Source organism: Myiozetetes cayanensis, unplaced genomic scaffold (assembly GCF_022539395.1).
Source record: "Myiozetetes cayanensis isolate MyiCay16 unplaced genomic scaffold, myiCay2020 scf6-25, whole genome shotgun sequence".
In the NCBI taxonomy this organism is placed as follows: domain Eukaryota; kingdom Metazoa; phylum Chordata; class Aves; order Passeriformes; family Tyrannidae; genus Myiozetetes; species Myiozetetes cayanensis.
The window spans coordinates 49,055,488-49,073,600 of NW_026087853.1; the positions used below are offsets into that span (position 1 = coordinate 49,055,488).

At 38.1% G+C, this 18,113-nt stretch overlaps 1 protein-coding gene across 13 annotated transcripts in view; it reads left to right on the forward strand.

The window, feature by feature from the left end:
* PLEKHA7 (pleckstrin homology domain containing A7) overlaps nucleotides 1–18,113 on the forward strand; it is a 170,209-nt gene that overhangs the window by 59,354 nt on the left and 92,742 nt on the right. For 2 of the 13 annotated variants that reach the window (XM_050336359.1, XM_050336364.1), the window contains exon 1: nucleotides 7,123–7,379. The exons of 9 other annotated variants lie outside the window; for them this stretch is intronic. In XM_050336359.1, the coding sequence (XP_050192316.1) occupies nucleotides 7,309–7,379 (71 nt within the window). In that variant the 5' untranslated portion in view covers nucleotides 7,123–7,308. Of the gene's footprint in view, nucleotides 1–7,122; nucleotides 7,380–18,113 lie in introns of those variants that run through there. 2 more of the 13 variants (XM_050336360.1, XM_050336365.1) reach the window with 2 other exon arrangements.

An 18,113-nucleotide genomic window follows, 5' to 3' on the forward strand; every position in this document is an offset into this window, starting at 1 on the left:
ATGAAATCTTTCCAAATGCAGTGTGTTATGAAGCTTGTTTTGTCAAATGGTGTTTAACTTTTTCTTGTATGTTTTAATGACTGATTCCTGGAATCATGTTCAGAATACATGGAAGATGGGGTCTGTCTAGAGGACAACTAGTTTTAAGTCAGTGTTGCTGATGTCTCTATGTGACTTCTCTGTCTCTGAAGAGGAGCATGGAATGAAGCAGAATTGTTTGCTTCATATGTGGCATGTGGGAAGTTCTTCACTTCCAGAAAAACATTGAGATGCTGGGGCATGTCCGGAAGGACAGTGGAGCTTGGGAAGGGCTTGGAGAATAAGTTGTTTGAGGAGCAACTATGAGGGAGCTGGGAGTGTTTAGCCTGAAGGCAAGAGTGTGACCTCATTGCTCTCTACAACTACCTGAAAGGGGTTGTAGCCAGGTGGGGGTTGGTCTCCTCTCAGGCATCCAGCGAAGGGACAAGAGGAGATAACCTCAGGCTCTACCAGGGAAGGTTCAGGTTGGACACAGGAAGAATTCCTCAACTGAAAGGGCGATCAGGCATTAGAACAGGCTGCCCAGGGGGGTGGTGGAGTCACCCTCCCTGGAAGTGTTCAAGAAATGACTGGATGTGGCACTTAGTGCTTATGATTTAGTTGACAAGGTGGTGTTCGGTCAAAGGCTGGACTCAGTCTTGGAGGTCTTTTCCAACCTTAATGATTCTGTGATCTTGAGATAAGGCTTTTGGATGCAGATGTGTGTCTGTACCTAAAATATAACCTACTGCTGTGTCTTGCAGTTACTTTTACTTCACTATTCCTTCAAGGACGATTCCTTAATGAAAATAAATTCCTCAAATTTCAGATACTTTATACTTCAAGGCCCTTATTATTTCTACTTTATGGAGTTCCATCAGTCTTGTCAGCCTGCATGGTCACAAAGAAGAGTGTGTTGGCATTTTACCTTGCAAAAGATGTCTTTCTCAACAATTTCATTTGGTATGTGAAGTTCTTCAAAGGAACCTTCTTGCAACTTGAGAAAGCCAGGTCCTGTATAAATGTTACATGTTTTCGTATCTGGAAAATTAGGTTTGGGAGTGCACTTTTCCCTTTTTTAAAGTAAAAATGCAAGCATTTTGCCACTGAGAGGCTTACCTAAAGGGAAGGAAAGAGTGGGATGGCACTATATATATAATATATATATGTTTACAAACTAGCTACTCTAGGTAGTAGAGCTAGAGTAGCTAATGCATAAATATTTGTGCTGTGATTTCTGTCCCAGAGTGGATTCTCTTAGCTGCTGTACAGGATGTCTGAGCCATGGCTCTGTTCTGTAGAGGGTGCAAAGCTCCACCTCTTATGCCAGAAAGGCATACTTACAAGGGTAGATGATGGAGCATTACATAGTTTTTAAAAAGTCTTAAAACCTGTATGTTGTTTCTGGTACTAGTATGTGGTACTAACCAGTAGAGTTGAAATCTCATGACCAGATACCTAGGAAAGAGTAGATCTCTTTTTTTCTTTCCTCTGTGTGTGTGGTTTTTGTTTGTTTTGGTTTTGGGGTTTTGTTGGTTTTTGTTTGTTTTGGGTTTGTGTGTGTGTTTTTGTTTGTTGATTATGGTTTTTGTTTCTGGGGTTTTTGCTTGTTTTGTTTTCATTTTTGGTTTTTAATTTATTTTTTATTTCCCTAGAACTTTTTCATCTGACCTACCCAGCCTTTCAGTGGGTAACATGGGGCCCAACTGCAAATTTAAGACTCCTTCCAAAGGACATTTTGCATATTTTTAAATCTTAGAGTGTCTTGGGCTGGAAGGCATCTTAAAGATTATTCCATTCCAGCCCCTCTGCTTTGGGCAGGGACATCTTCCACTACACCAGGTTGCTTAGAGCCCCATCCAGCCTGACCTTGAGAGCTTCCAGGGGCATCCATAACTTCTTTGGGCAACCTGTTCCAGTGCCTCACCACCCTCATAGTGAAGAATTTCTTCTTAATACCTAATCTAAACCTGCCCTCTCTCAGTTTAAAACTGCTACCCCTGTCCTATCCTGACATGCCCATGTAAAAAGTCCCTCTCTGTCTTTCCTGTAGTCCCACTTTTTCTTCATTCTCCAATATTCAGTTTGAGAGGGTAACTTTACACTCACACTTTGCTTCTGAAAAGTAAATAAAAACCAGGCTCGACAAACTAAGAGGAGATTCTTGATTTTTTGAGGGAATCTTGCCCTTTGAATCAGTTTTATGTCAGAATCACAAGACATACTTCAGGATGTGCCAGTATATGGACAGGGAGCATGGGGAGGAAATGTAGGGAAACTTGAGTGTCTTTGTGACATGTGCAACACTTAGTTGTTTAATCAAGTGTTGCTTGCTCTTTGGGATGTTTACTTCTTTTTAAATGGGAATGATGTAAAGCTGATGGAGGATGAGGATGGGTAACAGGGCTAGATAAATGTCTCTGGGCTAGATAAATGTGCTGTCAAGCTGGACAAGCTTGTGTAGGCCTACTGGGATAGTGCCATATATATACAGTGGAAAAACTGTGTATATATATGTGTGTGTGTGTGTGTATGCACACATATATATACATACATATATATATATATTTACATATATGTGTGAGTATATTTATATATACAGAAAGCTTCCTTAACAGCAGGAGGGAAAGAGAGGCTGGAGAAATGGAAAGCTACTGAAAGGCAAACAGAGCAGCCAGGCAGTAGGAGGCCAGGTAAATGAGAAACTTTAGAGATGGGAAAGTGAGGTAGGAGGTGGGGAGAAGGTAGATGGGTGTTTTGCTTTGGAGAACCCAGTTTAATTGAAGTCAGAATACAAGCATCTTCATGTGTTATTTTCTTTCAGTGATGGCTCACTTCTCTTGATTTTTTTTCATTAGGTAACCTGCCTGAAAATAGCAACTAACCTGCTTATTCGATATCTGCTTATGCGACAATGATCACTTTGGTTTTCTTGGGAAACTAGGCTGATAAAATAAATCTTAGTTGAGTTGTTTGACCAACAAGTCTAGGAGTGCAGCAGAGATTGTGCATCATCATTGAACCCCCTAGTCTACCTCAGAAAAGAGTGCAAGACATCCACTGGCAGCTGGGTTATACGGCTTTCTCACGTGGTTTTGTTCTCACAAGTACTGGTGGTGTTTACAAGTCCTCTTTCCTTCCAATTGTCACTTTTGCATTGTTTATTTGTTTGGGGTGTGTGTTTGTTTTTGTCTCCCCCTATATAAACATCCAGTTAGTCTTTCACTCTGGGATGAATTTTGTATTTTCAGTGATGGTGTCCTTCTTCAGTTCCAAATTTGCCATTATTCTTCAGTGTTGTTGAATATTTCATTATTCTTGTATTTTGTACAGAAAGGAAGAAAAGACTTTCCATTATGTCTTTTAAGTACTGCTCATTATATTGAATATCTTTGTAATATTTTCTTAGTAAGTAATACTGTTATTTTCAAACTTCGTGTAATTTCTTTTTCTAGATTTCCTGTAATATTTTTTCCTGCTAGTGCCTAATATATTAGACACTAATATAGCAGGCAATGAAAATATCAAATATAACACTTTGTATGGGAGTAGATTACTGATTTATGATATTGATGTTACAATAATTTCTGCATGACACTTAATTCTATTTTTATGAATACTTAACATTTTATATACATTTTGAGATATCATCACGTAATTGTCTACAATGTGCCTGCTCTCAGTTCTAGACTTGGTGAAGTTTATTTAGATTTTGGTAATGTGTTTAGTTTATATTTCTCCTTCAGCCTGACTTTCTAGTTTAAATAAATTTTCCTTTAGCTGACCAAGGATGCTGCTTGTTTGAAATGCCTGAAAGTGGTCATGAACTTAGTGTTCTTCAGTCTTTCAGCCTGTCCTTGCTTTTGAAGTGCAGTTAGATCTCAGTTAAGTATTTCATACCTTTTCAAGTAGCAGCATTGAGTGCTCTAACAGGTCACTTCCTTCAGTAGTAAGGTCACTGTAAATTTTGGAACACACAGTATTTGTGCCTCAAACTTACTTTCTTTGTTTAAATTCGTTCCAGCAAAGTAATGAGTATTACATGGAATGCTGTGCCAAACTATACTAATGTGGTTATTTTTAAGTGAGTTTGTTGGCTCCAAAACACGGAAGTAAAATTCAAACAGACATGACTGCAGTTGGAATGAAACCCACCTGTCTCCTTCAGTGGAGATGGTGCTTGGCAAGTACGTCTGGATCCCAAAAGTGGTTCTGTTCTGTGATCCAGCCTTCGTGTGGAAAGAAATAAAGGGACACCTGGAAAATGTTGGGTTTCACTGTATGGAGGCTTTCTCTTTGTCCTTGCCAGATTTTCTCTTTCCCCTTTCTCTCTGTTAAGCCACACTTGCCCTTTCTATTTCCAAATGACTGAACTGGTTTGATGCCTACCAAGGAAGGATTGTGCTTCTGTAAAGATCGTCTTAAATACAGTTTTTGTCTGCCTATTGTCATCTTGCTTATCACCGTCTTTAAATGCTATGGAATGCTGTCCACCTATTTAAAAACTGCACTTTCCACCACATTTTAAAATTTCAATGGCTTTTATATTTAAATTTCAGAGCACAGTAATGCTTCTGTTGGGTTAGAGCTGGGAGCAGGAGACAAAAAGAAGGCTGTATTCTGAATATTCCCACACATCTTTTCCCTCAAATGCTACAGCTGTTTTATCCCTTCATAAATCTTTAATCAGGGGATTTCAATACTTAATTACAAAAAAAAAATAAAATTAACCTTGCATCATTCCTTTGCTGTCAGCCAGTATTTTCCTTATTATATGGATAAGCTAGGCATTAAGGGACTATGTGATTTTTGCAAAATGCCATGGCAAGCCCACTGGCAGCCTCTAAGACTCCTGGTTTATAAGCCTGTAATCTTCTGACTTGACACTAACGTTCTTTTCAGCTGGCAAATCCAGTGGAAACATCCTAAATCCTGGTTGGGACTAAGCAAGAGAGTTACTGTGTGAATGTGCTAATGCTGTTGTTATCAGTGTTGAGAAGACACCAAATAGAAAATTGAGTAAATATGCAGAATAAAAGTATGAGTGCTTTAAGGATGTGCACACAAGGTGACTCCTCAGGGCCAACCACAGCAGTGTAGAGGAAAGACTGGCGTGTCTGTCAGCAGCTGTGGCCACAGGGGTGAAAGCTGACAGTAGTTGCCCTAACTCCCCTCATTAGGCAAAGGTGAAGGTGGCTCAGGCAGACCTGGTAGAGTTTTCTGTTCCTCTCACATGCACACAACTTTTTTGCTGTTGTCTTGAGCTTTGAAGTTAATGCTCCATAGTAAACATGAGGGAGTTTATGCTTTCTCAAGTCTGTTTGTAAAAATTCAGCTGATACTGCAACAGTATTTGTGTTTGAATTGCCTTTTCAAGCTTTTTCTTTACAGCCAGGAGAGAGATAAAAAATTATGCACAATGACGTACCCAGGAGCTTCTTTGTTTTTTCCAGACATATCAGTTGAACAAATAAAATTGCTTCTCTGGGAAGACTGTGCTCTCTTTGTGTTATCCTGGTGCTTTTATAGTACTTCAGGAATTGGTGCCCTATCTAGTGACCTATGGTATCCATGTTATTCTGTGTGCAAGTGTATGTTGTATTTGTTGTGGAAAATGGCCTGTGATTCCCCAAGTTGGGAACAGTCAGTTGAGTGAGCTCTGTGTACAGAGCTAATTAATAAGCATTCCCTTTTTTTTTTTTTTTTTGAGGTCTAAGCCCTTCTTGTATAGCCTGTGAGTGTTTTGGGTTCCCCTCTCCCCTCCTCTGTTTCAGCTCTATTTGAAAGTTACCACGTTTCACAAATGAAGCTGTCCGTTTTTACACCTTGACAAATAATACTTAGGCAAAGTGAAATGGCACAGTGGTGTTAAAGCACTATAAAAACAGTTGAGTTATGTGAACAAGAAACTAAACGTTTCACTGAGATAGATTCAGTTTTAAATATAAGGTATATTTAAGGTAGAGGAACAAGCTCCCATTCTTTTAAATCAGACTTTAAAAGGTACCTCGGATAGTGACAAAGTTTTGTACCATTTTTCTAATGACTGAGATGTTGATTATAAACTAGGGATAAACCACGAGAAACTAATTCATTCTTTTCCAAAACTGAGAGACAAAATTAAAATAATATGAGAGTAAATAGTATGTCTCGAGGTACAGATATTAAACTCAATATTTTAATGTTTTCCAGTGTAGCTACCACAGGTAATGAAATACTTTAAAAACCTCTTTTATTTAATATTTTGCTTAAGCTAAGGAAATCTTCATGTGAGGGCACTGTACACCTTCTTTAAATGTAGTGTAGGTAGATAATCATTTAAGTCTGTTTGACATTAGTCATGCCACTGGGCTATACTCTGACTACTCATGTCTTCCTGCTTTCCAGTAGTCTTTTTCTCTCCCGAGGAAGGCATGCCCAAATAAACTTTCACACAACTTACCATTGTACTGTATATCAAAAGAAATCTCACTTTTGATATTTCTTTGATTTAAGCAGTAGTAAAATACTACAGGAATGCATGCACATAATTTTATTTCTGTATTCAGTAGCTTAAATAATGTGGTTTAAGATTCCGTCTCCTATCCTTCCCTCTTGCTTTCCCATAGTAGAGGGTGTAGCAGGAGATTTTTTTTTAGCAGGGGAAGCTCAGTATGATTTTTTTACATTACTGCGATGTGCAGTGCAATCTGATGGTGCTTATGAAACAATAGCATGCAGTGTACATTTAACTGAAAATTTTAAATGAAGCTTTTGTCACTAAGTTCAAGGTCATGGATCTCGTGCATTTTCAAGGAAATTCTTGTAATGGGCTAAAACCATGTTTCACCTGCAGTCTGGCTCTTCATTAGCTGATCGGAGGGATTTGCGGCATTGGCAATAAGTTCTGCTGGTTGCTGGCTGCCTGCCAAGGCAGGGCTGCTGTTCAAGGCAGCAGGTCCCTGCCTCTCGCCAGCCTGAAAGGCACTGTGCTTTCAGGAAGAATGCAGTGCAGGGCTTTATGTCGAGTCAAAAGCGACGGGCTGTCCTTGCTTTACTGAAACAACTGCGTGTTTATGGTTTTGTAGTACGTGATGTCATGAGGGTGTTGGCTTTTAGGAATTTCACTACTGAGGAAGCAGTTTGAAATGCAGGCAGAATCCTCAAGACCTTCGAATATGCACTTGGTTTGTTTTTAGTTAGCTTTGAACAAAGGTACAGATGGATACGTACGTACATATTTTTTTTTTTGGTAAGGAATTAACATATGGAATATAGAAGCGCTTTAAGTGGATACAATACCTGAAGGCAATGTCGAGTCAGTCTGGATTTTCAAACTCTCTTCCTCTACCAGGATATCCATTCTACCAGGTGTCATGCAGGTATATCTTGTTTTAAGTTTCATCTTTTAATGCACTTTTATATAGAGCTGTAGCATGATGCTAGTGTTAACAGATTTTTTGTTTCCATATCTTTGTTCTCTGAAAAAAATTAAGAAATTGGAGAATTAAGAAGCTGAAAATCATAAATACAGTTTTAGAATGCTTTATGTCTGACCTTATAATTAAGTTCACATTTATTTAAGGCAAATGTTTTTTATTTCTAAACATTCTAGATATTTTGAGGTTTTCTAACTGGAAAAATGAAGTTGTAACCTTGGAGATTTTTTTTAAGTGAGTTATGTATTCAGCTGTTTCAGTCATTTATTAGGAAACAGATACCTACTGTTGAGAAATGGAAATTATACAGATTTCTAAAACATCAGTAATTTTAAGTCTTTTTGTGCATAATTAAGGTAAATAAACAAAAGTACTTACAGTCATTATATTTTTAAGACAATATGCACGTGTGGAAAGGTGATAAATGCCAGTGTTGTGGTAAAGCTTAATCATACAAGCTTCTTACTGTTTTGTCTTTTTGACTCAACAGTCCTGTTCTATTAAAAATCCTTGCTGAAAGTGCTGTATAACAGTTTTCTACTGAATAGGTTGGATTCTAACCATGAAATTACTCTTCCTGCTGTAGAAGACTGTAATATTGCATCATAATTAGAGGCAATGTGTTACAGTACTTCTGTGGCTGAAAGAGTTCAGGTTTCTGGCACACCTTAATATAGGAATGTAATCTCTGTTTATTGTGTCTAAATCTGAACTCCCTGCCTCTCATGCTGCAACAATAACAGAGGGAGGAGAAAATCTGAGTTAGGGCAGGAGTTTTGTGCTATTACTCATCTTCCTGTAACACATATGAAGAGAAGGATAAGAGAATGAGTTAATTATTAACATATTCAGATCCAGAGAATGAACCTGACAAATAAACTTCATAAACTGCAGCATAGACAGTGGTATGGGTTAGTTCTGTAAGGCTGCAGTGATAGTCACTTATGAGTAGAAACAAAAGTGGTTCTGCAGAGTGTTCTTTTAAACACTTTTTTGTGTGTTTCTTGAAATAAATATGTGCATTTATTTATGTATTTGTATCTCTGTAGCACTACCAAGGCTGTCTGCCCAAAGGTACCAGTAAGGTTTTATTGCAACCAGAGTTGGCCATTTAGAGGTCAACCACAGTGATTGCTCATGGCTGTTTGTCCTTTGGCCTAACTTTGGTGGATGCTGAAGTCTAGTAGCTTTTCTCCTTCCCTCCTTCCCCTTTTTTGGTGATAATAGGCATAAATAAGCTGAAAATTAAAGACAACACAAATTCAGTAAATGGTGGTTGGTGTAAAAACCTCCCCTTCCCACCAGTATGTTAGGTTAGTCATACATAGAGCTTTTCACTGCTGCTCCTTAAGGTCTGCATGACCAGAGCCACCACCCAACTCCCGTTTTCCACAGTGACCTTCTCGATACAGTGAAGGTCTCGTGAGCAGGTTCCAAGTCCTCGCCTTTCTGCGGTGAAAACAGATAGATTGAAGTTCATGAACTTTTAGATCACTGTGGCTTATCTGCATATTGGTTTTAATTCTCTCCTTTCTGTTTTTTACATTTTTTAAATAGTTATTCAGCATTTCAATGAAGCCTGTGTTTAAGAATTTTCAGATAAGATAATTAGTTTCTGTGATACGCAACTTATTAAAATCCTGTTTTATGTATGTAAAATTGGGTGGACTTACTTCCTTTCATGACTAAGTCATTCTGACTTTGCAACTCTTTTGTTTCAGTATCTAAAAAGAGAAATTCTTTACATTGTGTACAACCACTGATAACTATGTAAAAGTAGTATTCCTGCAGTGGTTTTAGAGCTCATCCTCAGTGCAGAATTTTCACTCAGAATAGTAATAAACATCCATTTTTGTGTGGGGAGTAATGTACTTCACACTGACAGGACTGAATTAGGGTCTTCTTTCCACTCCAGTCGGCATATTCTGGTGAGTGAACTTTTTCCAGTAAAAGAAATAGGCAGTGGGTCTACTGTTTATCATAATTGGTTTATGATCTCTATGGGTGGGAGGGTTAGAGTACATTATGGTCAATTTGTATCTTGGCAGAGACATTAACCCAGTGTGGCTTGCAATTGGGATGGCATAGAAGTCCTGGACAGAGTTCTGGAAAAACTCTGTCTTAAGGAAACTTTTTGTCTTTTTTTCTTGTAGTAGAGATTAATTTTGTAGAGATCAAGTTGCCATTGGGATTTCATGGTGTTTAGAATGGATTGTGTTTTCTGTTAACCATAAGGAGTAATAGTTTTGGAAAAATATTTTTGTGGAAGTGTGGTCTGAGGTATTGGTGGCAGCCTGTTCTGGAAGAGTGCACAGTTCATTTACAGTTTTCTAAGGTTTGCTCAGGACATTGTTTATCTTGGAGATGACCAAGATACAGTCTCCAAACTAGGTCACTCAGGGTGGCATGGCCTCTTGGTTGGCTGTGGATTATGGCATTACATAAACTGGGAGTTCAATTTGGGCAGTGTGTTTGTAATTAATATTGTAATTAATTTCTAAATTTTTGTATCCATGCAAGTCACAATTGGTGTTTCTTGGGAACTTTTTCATATTTGAACAAAATTAGCGGATTAATATAATTTATTTTGAGTGTGATAAAAAATACCCTATTGTTTCTGTTGTAAGGGCACAACGTCAGATCTGATCTAGGTAGCAGTAGTAGAAAATGCTCCACGTGATTGCAAAACGCTTCCTCGTAATGTGTCATCTCTGTTCTGTTACAGAATTGGTATTTAATGTAATTCATATGCTTCAAGATAGGTAGCAGCAAATCTAAAATTAGTATTGGCTGTTAAACTTTACATGGTAGTCAGAGCATGCAAGTAAACCTGCCATGTGCCATCAGAGCAGCTACAGTGGCATCAGCTGGGGAGCTTGCATTTTTTCACCTGCTTAAGGTTTTAATGTTGGGTTTTCTTTGTATGTCATGTGGTGTAGAAGGAAGTCTGTTCAAAAGTCTTTGATAATGTTTGATTTCCATAAACTTAATCAGTAGAGATTAAGAACAAAGGCTGCACTCATGTCTTTTTCCCAGTTACCCTGGTATGGCAAGAGACCTTTATTGTAAGAACATTTGCTATCTCTCGTTGCTTTAGGCTGCCAGACAAAAAGAGTGTGGTCTTGTGAGTATTCCTTTGGCAGAGAGAAGACATCCAGAATCCTAGCCATGTTTGATGAAGGAAGCTAGAACTTTCAGCTCCGTTGGGATATTAGCAGATTATAGCCATTTCAGAGAACAGTTGTAGTTTTTGTTTGCCTTAAAAAAGTGTGTTCAAACCCACTGTTAAGTTGGAGAATGTTTTTTGAGTGAGAAGAGTTACATCTCTTTCCTCACATGGAGATGTGAGATAATACAAACTCCAGCCCTGTCTCAGCTATGGGGCAATTCTTGGCGTTTCTGTGATGTAGTTGCAGTTTTGCTGGTGGACTGTGATACTCTTCATAGGAAGAAGAATCATCTTGTTTCTGACACAAATGCATAAGGGTAAAGACAGGGGTGTTCTGCACACCTGAGTGATTTTCAGTAGTTACATTCAAAGTAGCAAAACAGTTTCTAGGGTTTATCAGGGCTGTCACAGTCCTTTAACCTAAGCAATAGCAGAACCTTCTGCATCCCTCTGTAATACTAGAATTTCTACTTCTAGCAAGGTTGATGGAAACAGTGTTCACAATGAAAAGTCTGCTGTTCAGATTAAGACTCCCTTGGAATTGTATATGCTATTTTACCTTTTCTGTCTACTAATAAAGAAAAGAGAAGAAAGAGCTATCCAGTGAAAACTTGTGATTTTGATATTGAAAACTTGTAATTTTGTGAATTTGAAATCGTATCCATGCAGTTGATTCCAAATGCAGTAATGCAAATCATAGCAGTATCTTAAGAAATCTGTTATAACTGAAACTAGGCAGGGCTTATTTGTGGAAAGGGAAGAGATTTTGCAGCATTAAGCAACTACTTTTCTTTTGAGGAGGGAACCGCTGCCCACTTCAAATGCTGCTCTTTTATTAGCATCCATTTCCTAAATTAAAAAAAAAAACAACACCTACTTTATTTTGGACAGAGGAATAAATCTTGATCACCTCCATGTGTTAGAAGACAGTGAATGCTTTTAAAGAAACAAAATTACTGAGTTTTCTTTGGAGAATAATACGACAAGTTTGTAGCATATACTGACAAGTTTAGCTAAACTAAAATCTTTGAGAAATAACGTGCCCAGGAAAATTGTAGTCAAGAATAACAAAAAATATATATAACAATATTTGCTTGTTTGGTAGTGTTAGTCAAAGTCCTGGGTGACTAATTAATATTGCTGTTCTGAATATTCAGCAGTATGCATGTGTATGACAGGGATTTAAAGTTGCGTTTTTCTTGGAATAACTAAATCAGTTGAACAAAACTTCCTGTATTTTATTTTCTTTGTTGTTTCAGAGCTATTCTCTTTCCCCTCTAGGGACGAGGAGAAAGGGGAGGGATGAGTTTTGGACAAAATGGACAAAATGTATGCAAGAACATGGTGTGCCAAATTAAAGCTGCCTTTAGAAGCTGTTTCTCCATAGAACTTGATTTTTTTATATGCCTACAACAGAATGTAGCTTTCATGTTAGAAGAGGGAGATTGGTTTCTGCTTTTTAGAAGACTAATTCCTTCTTCAGGACTTGGGAAGAATTACTAAAGAAAGCTGGTGCTGTAGGAATATATTAAATTTAGATTTAAGTAAGAGAGGGAATGATTAAAATCTGAATAGGACAGTTTTATATATTTTATCCTCTGCAATCTTTAAAATGTGGGCAGGCTATTTTCATATTAAAATGATTTAAACATGGTATATATAATTGCTTTATAGGTAAATGAAAAGATTGCTTTTAAGCAAAAACACCCCTTATATTTTTCAAGGGCCTCATGATTAGAATGTCAGCTGTTATTTGGGCTTGACAGAACAAACAACGCATTAAAAACCTTTCCATAATAAAAAGTAACTCATTAAGCAAGATTGAACTTGAAAAAAGAGTTTAGCTTGCAGGGAATATATCTTGAGTACAGACTGCTCTCAGAGAAAACAAAATGATAGGAAACCTGCTGAAGATGAGGCATGTTGCAAGATCATCTTCTCTAAATTTTGTCCAGAGGATAGAAGCATGAAATGGTGAGTGAGGAATGTTGATTAAGGTATGGGCTGGTGGTGTGGTTCCTGCATGACTTTCCTCAGTTGCTTCTTTGGAAGAATGGAGCTGGTGAGAATGCTTTGCTTACAAAATGCTTCTGAGATGTCAAGTCTCTTCACTCTTCCTGATCTTGCCTCCCCCAACCCCCCTTTTTCACCTCACTCTATTTTGTTCACTTTTTTTTTTTTTTTTTTAAATCTCCCCTTTTTTGTCCTATCTGAGCTGGAAATGAGAAGCCTCAGCTCTGTGTGAGGCACCAGTTGATGGGCACCATCCCTCACGCGGCTCCCTGGTGATCTGCGGGCCCAGGCGTGAAGCTGCGACTGTGCTGATGCTGTCCCAGCGTTAAGCTGAGCACTTGTCAAACTGTTGGCCGTGGTGTGGTGCCAGTTTCACCTGTGTCGAGTTATTGCCTTCTTTATTCATGTGTGTCACTTCTGGCTTTCTTATCCCGAGTTACCTGCTGGCTCCTCAGGTCTCTGCTCGCATTCCGAGTGGGGCTCGGGTTACACGTGGTGGAAAGGGCGTAATCAGATGAATGCGTGGCTGATTGCAACAATTCATTATAAATCATTCTGTCAGAAAAGAGGAAACTCTGAGGAAAAATGTGAGCATTATGATAATGTTAGCTATTAAGTGTCCTTAAAAGGAGGCTGCGTGTGGTGCAAAGCAGTAGCTCTTATGTGGACTGCTTACTTTTCTAATTAATTCTTACTGAAACTTTGAATATTTCTTCTTGTTTACCTTGTGCTATCTGGTATTTCAGGCTCTTATTCACAGAAATGTAATTGTAGTTCTTCTTCTAATGACATTGATATTTTTCTGGCTGAACCAGTTACAGCAAGTTCTGTGCAGCTTTTTTCTTAACATCTATTTTCTAACATATTATTCATTATAAAAAAAAAGGAAAAGGTCTAGTGTAACTAGACATTCAGATGCAAAGTATTTTGTACTTTCATTATTCTGAGGATTTCAGCATGCAGGGGCAGTTTGTTTCCTTATTTTTGGAACACCTTGCAATATTTCTGTTGTTTTAGGGGAATATGTATACACATGTTCCAAAACAAAATTCATCTGTTGGTAGTATGAATATACACTAACTTGGTTTCCTGAATGATGATGGTTCAGAATTCTGTTTGGTTCTTCACTTCTTTCAGTTACCATTTCTGCTGCATCAGTTGGCTAATCTACTTACGGCATTAAGTTAACGAATTATCATAGTTCTTGGTTTAGTAGTGTGCTTCCCAAGATTTACACTGTGATTGCTTCTCTTAGAGCTGAAGGTGGTGAATACCCCTTGGTTCATTTTTAAAATCCTTACAGGGATGTTTCTGGAGCTTTTCTGAGATTTACCTGATGTGTTGAGTGAGTCCAGATTATGCAGTAAAACGTAGGTGGCAGAATTGCTCTGTGATGCTGTGAGTTTATGGTCTTAATATGGTGATTTTGAAATTAAATATGGAAACTGAGTTTGAGTCTCAGAAATGGGACCTAAAGAGAAATATTGTTCTGTCTAGTATACATAAAGGAAACACTGGCTTATAATAAATCCTGCAGTTTAAAGGATGATTCCAGAAACAGTCTCGGTTTGTGAAGCATTTAGCTGGTAATTTGAGAAATTGTAAACTAGGAATTTGTTACACTTTGGTATGGAGAAAAATAGTTGAAGCACTGGCAGAATACTTGTAAGGCATAAATTTGCAAGTTTCTTCTTTATGCAAATTCAAAACTTATTAAATCATAAATGATGGCATTGCAAAAGCTTAAAAGTTGTTTTTAAAACAATTAACTATAGGAAAATTAAACCAATGTGGTGATTTATGTTGAAATTTGAATAAGTGTCTGCTAATATTTGAGTTATAACAAATTGTTAAGTATAGATAGTATCTATTCAAATCTGATGTAGGTTATATTTAGTCTCACTTTTTATGCTGTTATTTTGGCAGGTGTATGATTTATGACATTGTTAATCCAGTTTCATGAGTCCTGCAATGCATATGAAGGACGTCTTCCTGCAGAAAAAGAGCATAAATTTGAGCACTTGGTAAATGGATACTTATATATTCCATTTTTAGAGTTTTTGCAAAAAACCAGACTACTTGTTTCTCACATGCTGAGGAGAGCCGTCTTAAATTAAAGACAGTTGTCTGAAACAGACGGTGTGTCCTGTTGACGTGTAAATGCTTCTGTACACTGCTGAGATGACTGCAATGCAGATAGTGCTGATGGTGCTCTTCTTTTCAAAATTTACATCAGGTTTTCAGCTCCTGCAAGAGGTTTCATTTACTCATGACTTTGGGTAAGGAACGATCATCTGCTGAAGCAAACAATTACAGTGGAGAGGACTGTAATGGCTGAGATGATGACCTCATGTGGGGAGGGTGCCAGGGCACTACATAACCGTGCTGCTTGCCTGGCAAGTCTGTCTTAGATGTGAGTTGCCCCAAGTGACAAATCAGGTGACGTAGAGCTCTTTTTCAGAAACTAAGACCCATGCCATTTTCAGGCGTTATTGCACTTTAGTCTCTTTCTTTGGAAACTCTTGGGTGTTGTACCTTAAGTTTTGCTTGCTGTGACTCTCTTCCCTGTGCTTACCACCTTCTCCTGAAGTGGGAGAGCATCTCTGCTGTTTTCTTTTACTCTTCAAATTTCAACTGTACCTGCACTTTACTACCCCTTTCCCTAAGGTGTTGAAGACCTGTCCATTTTCCCTTTGGCTTTGCAGAGCCTCCTGTTGGAGGGCTTGTCTCTCTGCAAGGTTATTGTAATTTTCTTAGAGTTTTGTAGCACTTCTCCTCTTCCTTAGTCCCATTTAAGTAATCCACATTTTACCTGCTGCTTTAACTACATCATCCGTTTGAAAAATCCGTTTCTTGGCTCTCCTGTTAAACTGCATCAAGTTCAAGCTTGTCTTTCTTGCTTTAAGATATGCCATTAGCTCTGTCCCCACTCTGGTTTCTTACCAGGTTACTCCCTCTGCTTAAGTCTCTTCAGATGTGGATGTAGTAAAAATTACTTGGTTTATGCTGGTCTGCTGTTTACCAGGTAAGATTTGAAATTTGCCCTGCTTTATAGAATTTGCAACTCTCGGTGAGTAAGACTAAATATTCACCCATTATTTTTCTGCAAATGTAATTGTGTGGTCTTTCTCAGCCTATTTTGGCTTTTACTGCTTTCCCTTCCCTCCTCCTGTCCCCTTTCAAGTAAAAGCTAGACTGTTTCCCTTCATTTTCCTCAACCATTCTGTCTTGTCCATTGCTCTTAAAGAAAACGTTGCCTGAAGGGAAGTAAAAGGCAATCTTGGAGCATTACCCATAATTGTGAAGTCTTTTAATTGTGCCCTTGTGTTCTGTTGAAAAGGTGAGGTTTGAGGTGATTTCACAGATCCAGAAATATTGTTCACGAAAGTTTCTCTGCTGTGAATTGTTCCCATTATTGAAAAGTCAGCATATGGGTACCGATTAGAGAAATGTATGTATATGCTGCAAATCAACTGGATTTTAATTAGAATGATTTTCATGGATGTCCACAAGGTACTTCTGTTGTTTGAACTCCAGCTTTTGTGAGCTATTCAGTAATATCTGAAGAACAGTAGGAAGTGTTGGTACAGCTTTTGGATGGGGAAAGATGCAATCAAGTTTTCATTCGGATTCCAGCTATTCATGTGGAAACCTCACAGGCAGGTTTATTTTCTCCCTGCACTATGTTACCATAGATGGATAAAATGCAAAATATTTAGTATGTGGCCTGTGTCTGCTTGTTATACTAAAAATCTCAGTTCTCAATTCAGAATTGTTACAATTAAAGAGAAGCAGCACGGATCTATTAATGCCTACTAAGAGGCTTTTATGTTCCCTGGCAGAAGTGTTTTTCTTTTATGGATTTATTGCTGCTGTCTGCTGGGCCTGCCTTATTTCCATGTGCTGAAAACATTAGGCAAATGTGCAGTGGATTTGCTAATGTATACTCTTCTATTGCTCTGCACCATGGCCCTTGATTTCACTCCATTGTGCTTTCTCACTGTATTCTTTTCTATCCACTCTCACCCTGCTGTGTCATGATTTGCTGTATTTCAAAAGCTAAAAGTTCTTAAAGATAAGCCCCTTACTTTTAAGCACAAGCTGTTCTGAAAACCCCAATTGCTTAAATGTCATGGTTTTACATGTTTTAAAACTAAGTTTTTGTAACAACCAAGGCATTGAACATTTGTACTTAGTAAGTTTGCATAGTCTACTTACTGCATTGATTTGAAAGAAACTTCCTGTGTAGTTTACCAATATTGATGTGTATTAAAATAGTCTTCTAAAATATTCTCTACTCTTTCCAGTTTTAGTTTAAATTTGGGTAGGCTGTGGTTTGTAAAGTTCACAGGCATACTTCCATAATCTCTGGTTTTGGTATCATGACTGAATTTTTAGAGTTTGCAAGCGTTACAGAGTCAGTGGCAGCATTTATTCTTTTCCACTTGAGTACTGGATGGGTCAGGGACTGCAATAAGTGTTTGGGGCTGAAGTTCTTTGAAGCAATGCTGTTACCTAATTGTTGAGTAGTGAATGTAATGAATCCATTCTCTACTCTGTTATTTTTAAACTACTACCTCTTCCTTGGTTGTTTTTCCAGTTGTGAATATCCTGATGGATATCAAGATGTGTTGGTCTTGACAGTTTATTCAGCTTCACCTTGCATCACATATAGCTTGAGTGCTAGCCAGAACTTTTTTGGTGGAGTGATCATTGTTAATCTGCTGATCATTGTTAAGTGCACTGATTTAGAAGTGGAGACCCATAAATGTTGGGACATGTGTCTCGGATCAAAGCCATATATGCTTACATACTTCATAGAACTCTGATGAAATATTGGCAACCTTGACTGGAGCCCAGCTGGAGGCACCATGTATTGTGCAAACAATTATGGTTCAGGTTTAGAAATGTAGCTCAAGTTATTGAATTAGTTTTTTCAGAGGAAGATACCCTTTCTAGACAGTGGAAAGAAAAACTGCTTTAGAGCAGATTGATAAACTCATATGGCATGAATTGTCCCGTAAGAATCTGCTGAACCTAGTTTGCTTTTTCTGGGCTGTTACACTACTGTCAACCTTCTGATGCATGGCAATATTTATCTTTAAAGCTTCGAAGTCAGAGCTACGCAAACAACAAAGGGTACTGAGTGCTAAGGCCATTTTTCTGAGCTCAAAACATCATAGTTTGTTTCCAGATGGTACCTGTGACTTTCTTTTGGCTTAATGTAGTCTGGATCCAAAGTTGTTGTGATAGGGCTCGAGTCATGGTGTGCTCATTTGCTTATATTGCTGTGTTCTGTGGAGAATTCTCACATACACAGAAGCTGAGGAAGTTTTCATTGGTGATGAAGAAAGGACAGAAAATGGAAATGGGAGATAGCCATTGGACAGAGGTGCCTTCTCAATCTTCATGTCAGACCACTGTAAAGCTGCTGCATGGACATCAATTAATATTTTCATGAAAAAAAACCCCATAGTTCTATTACCTTGGTCAGA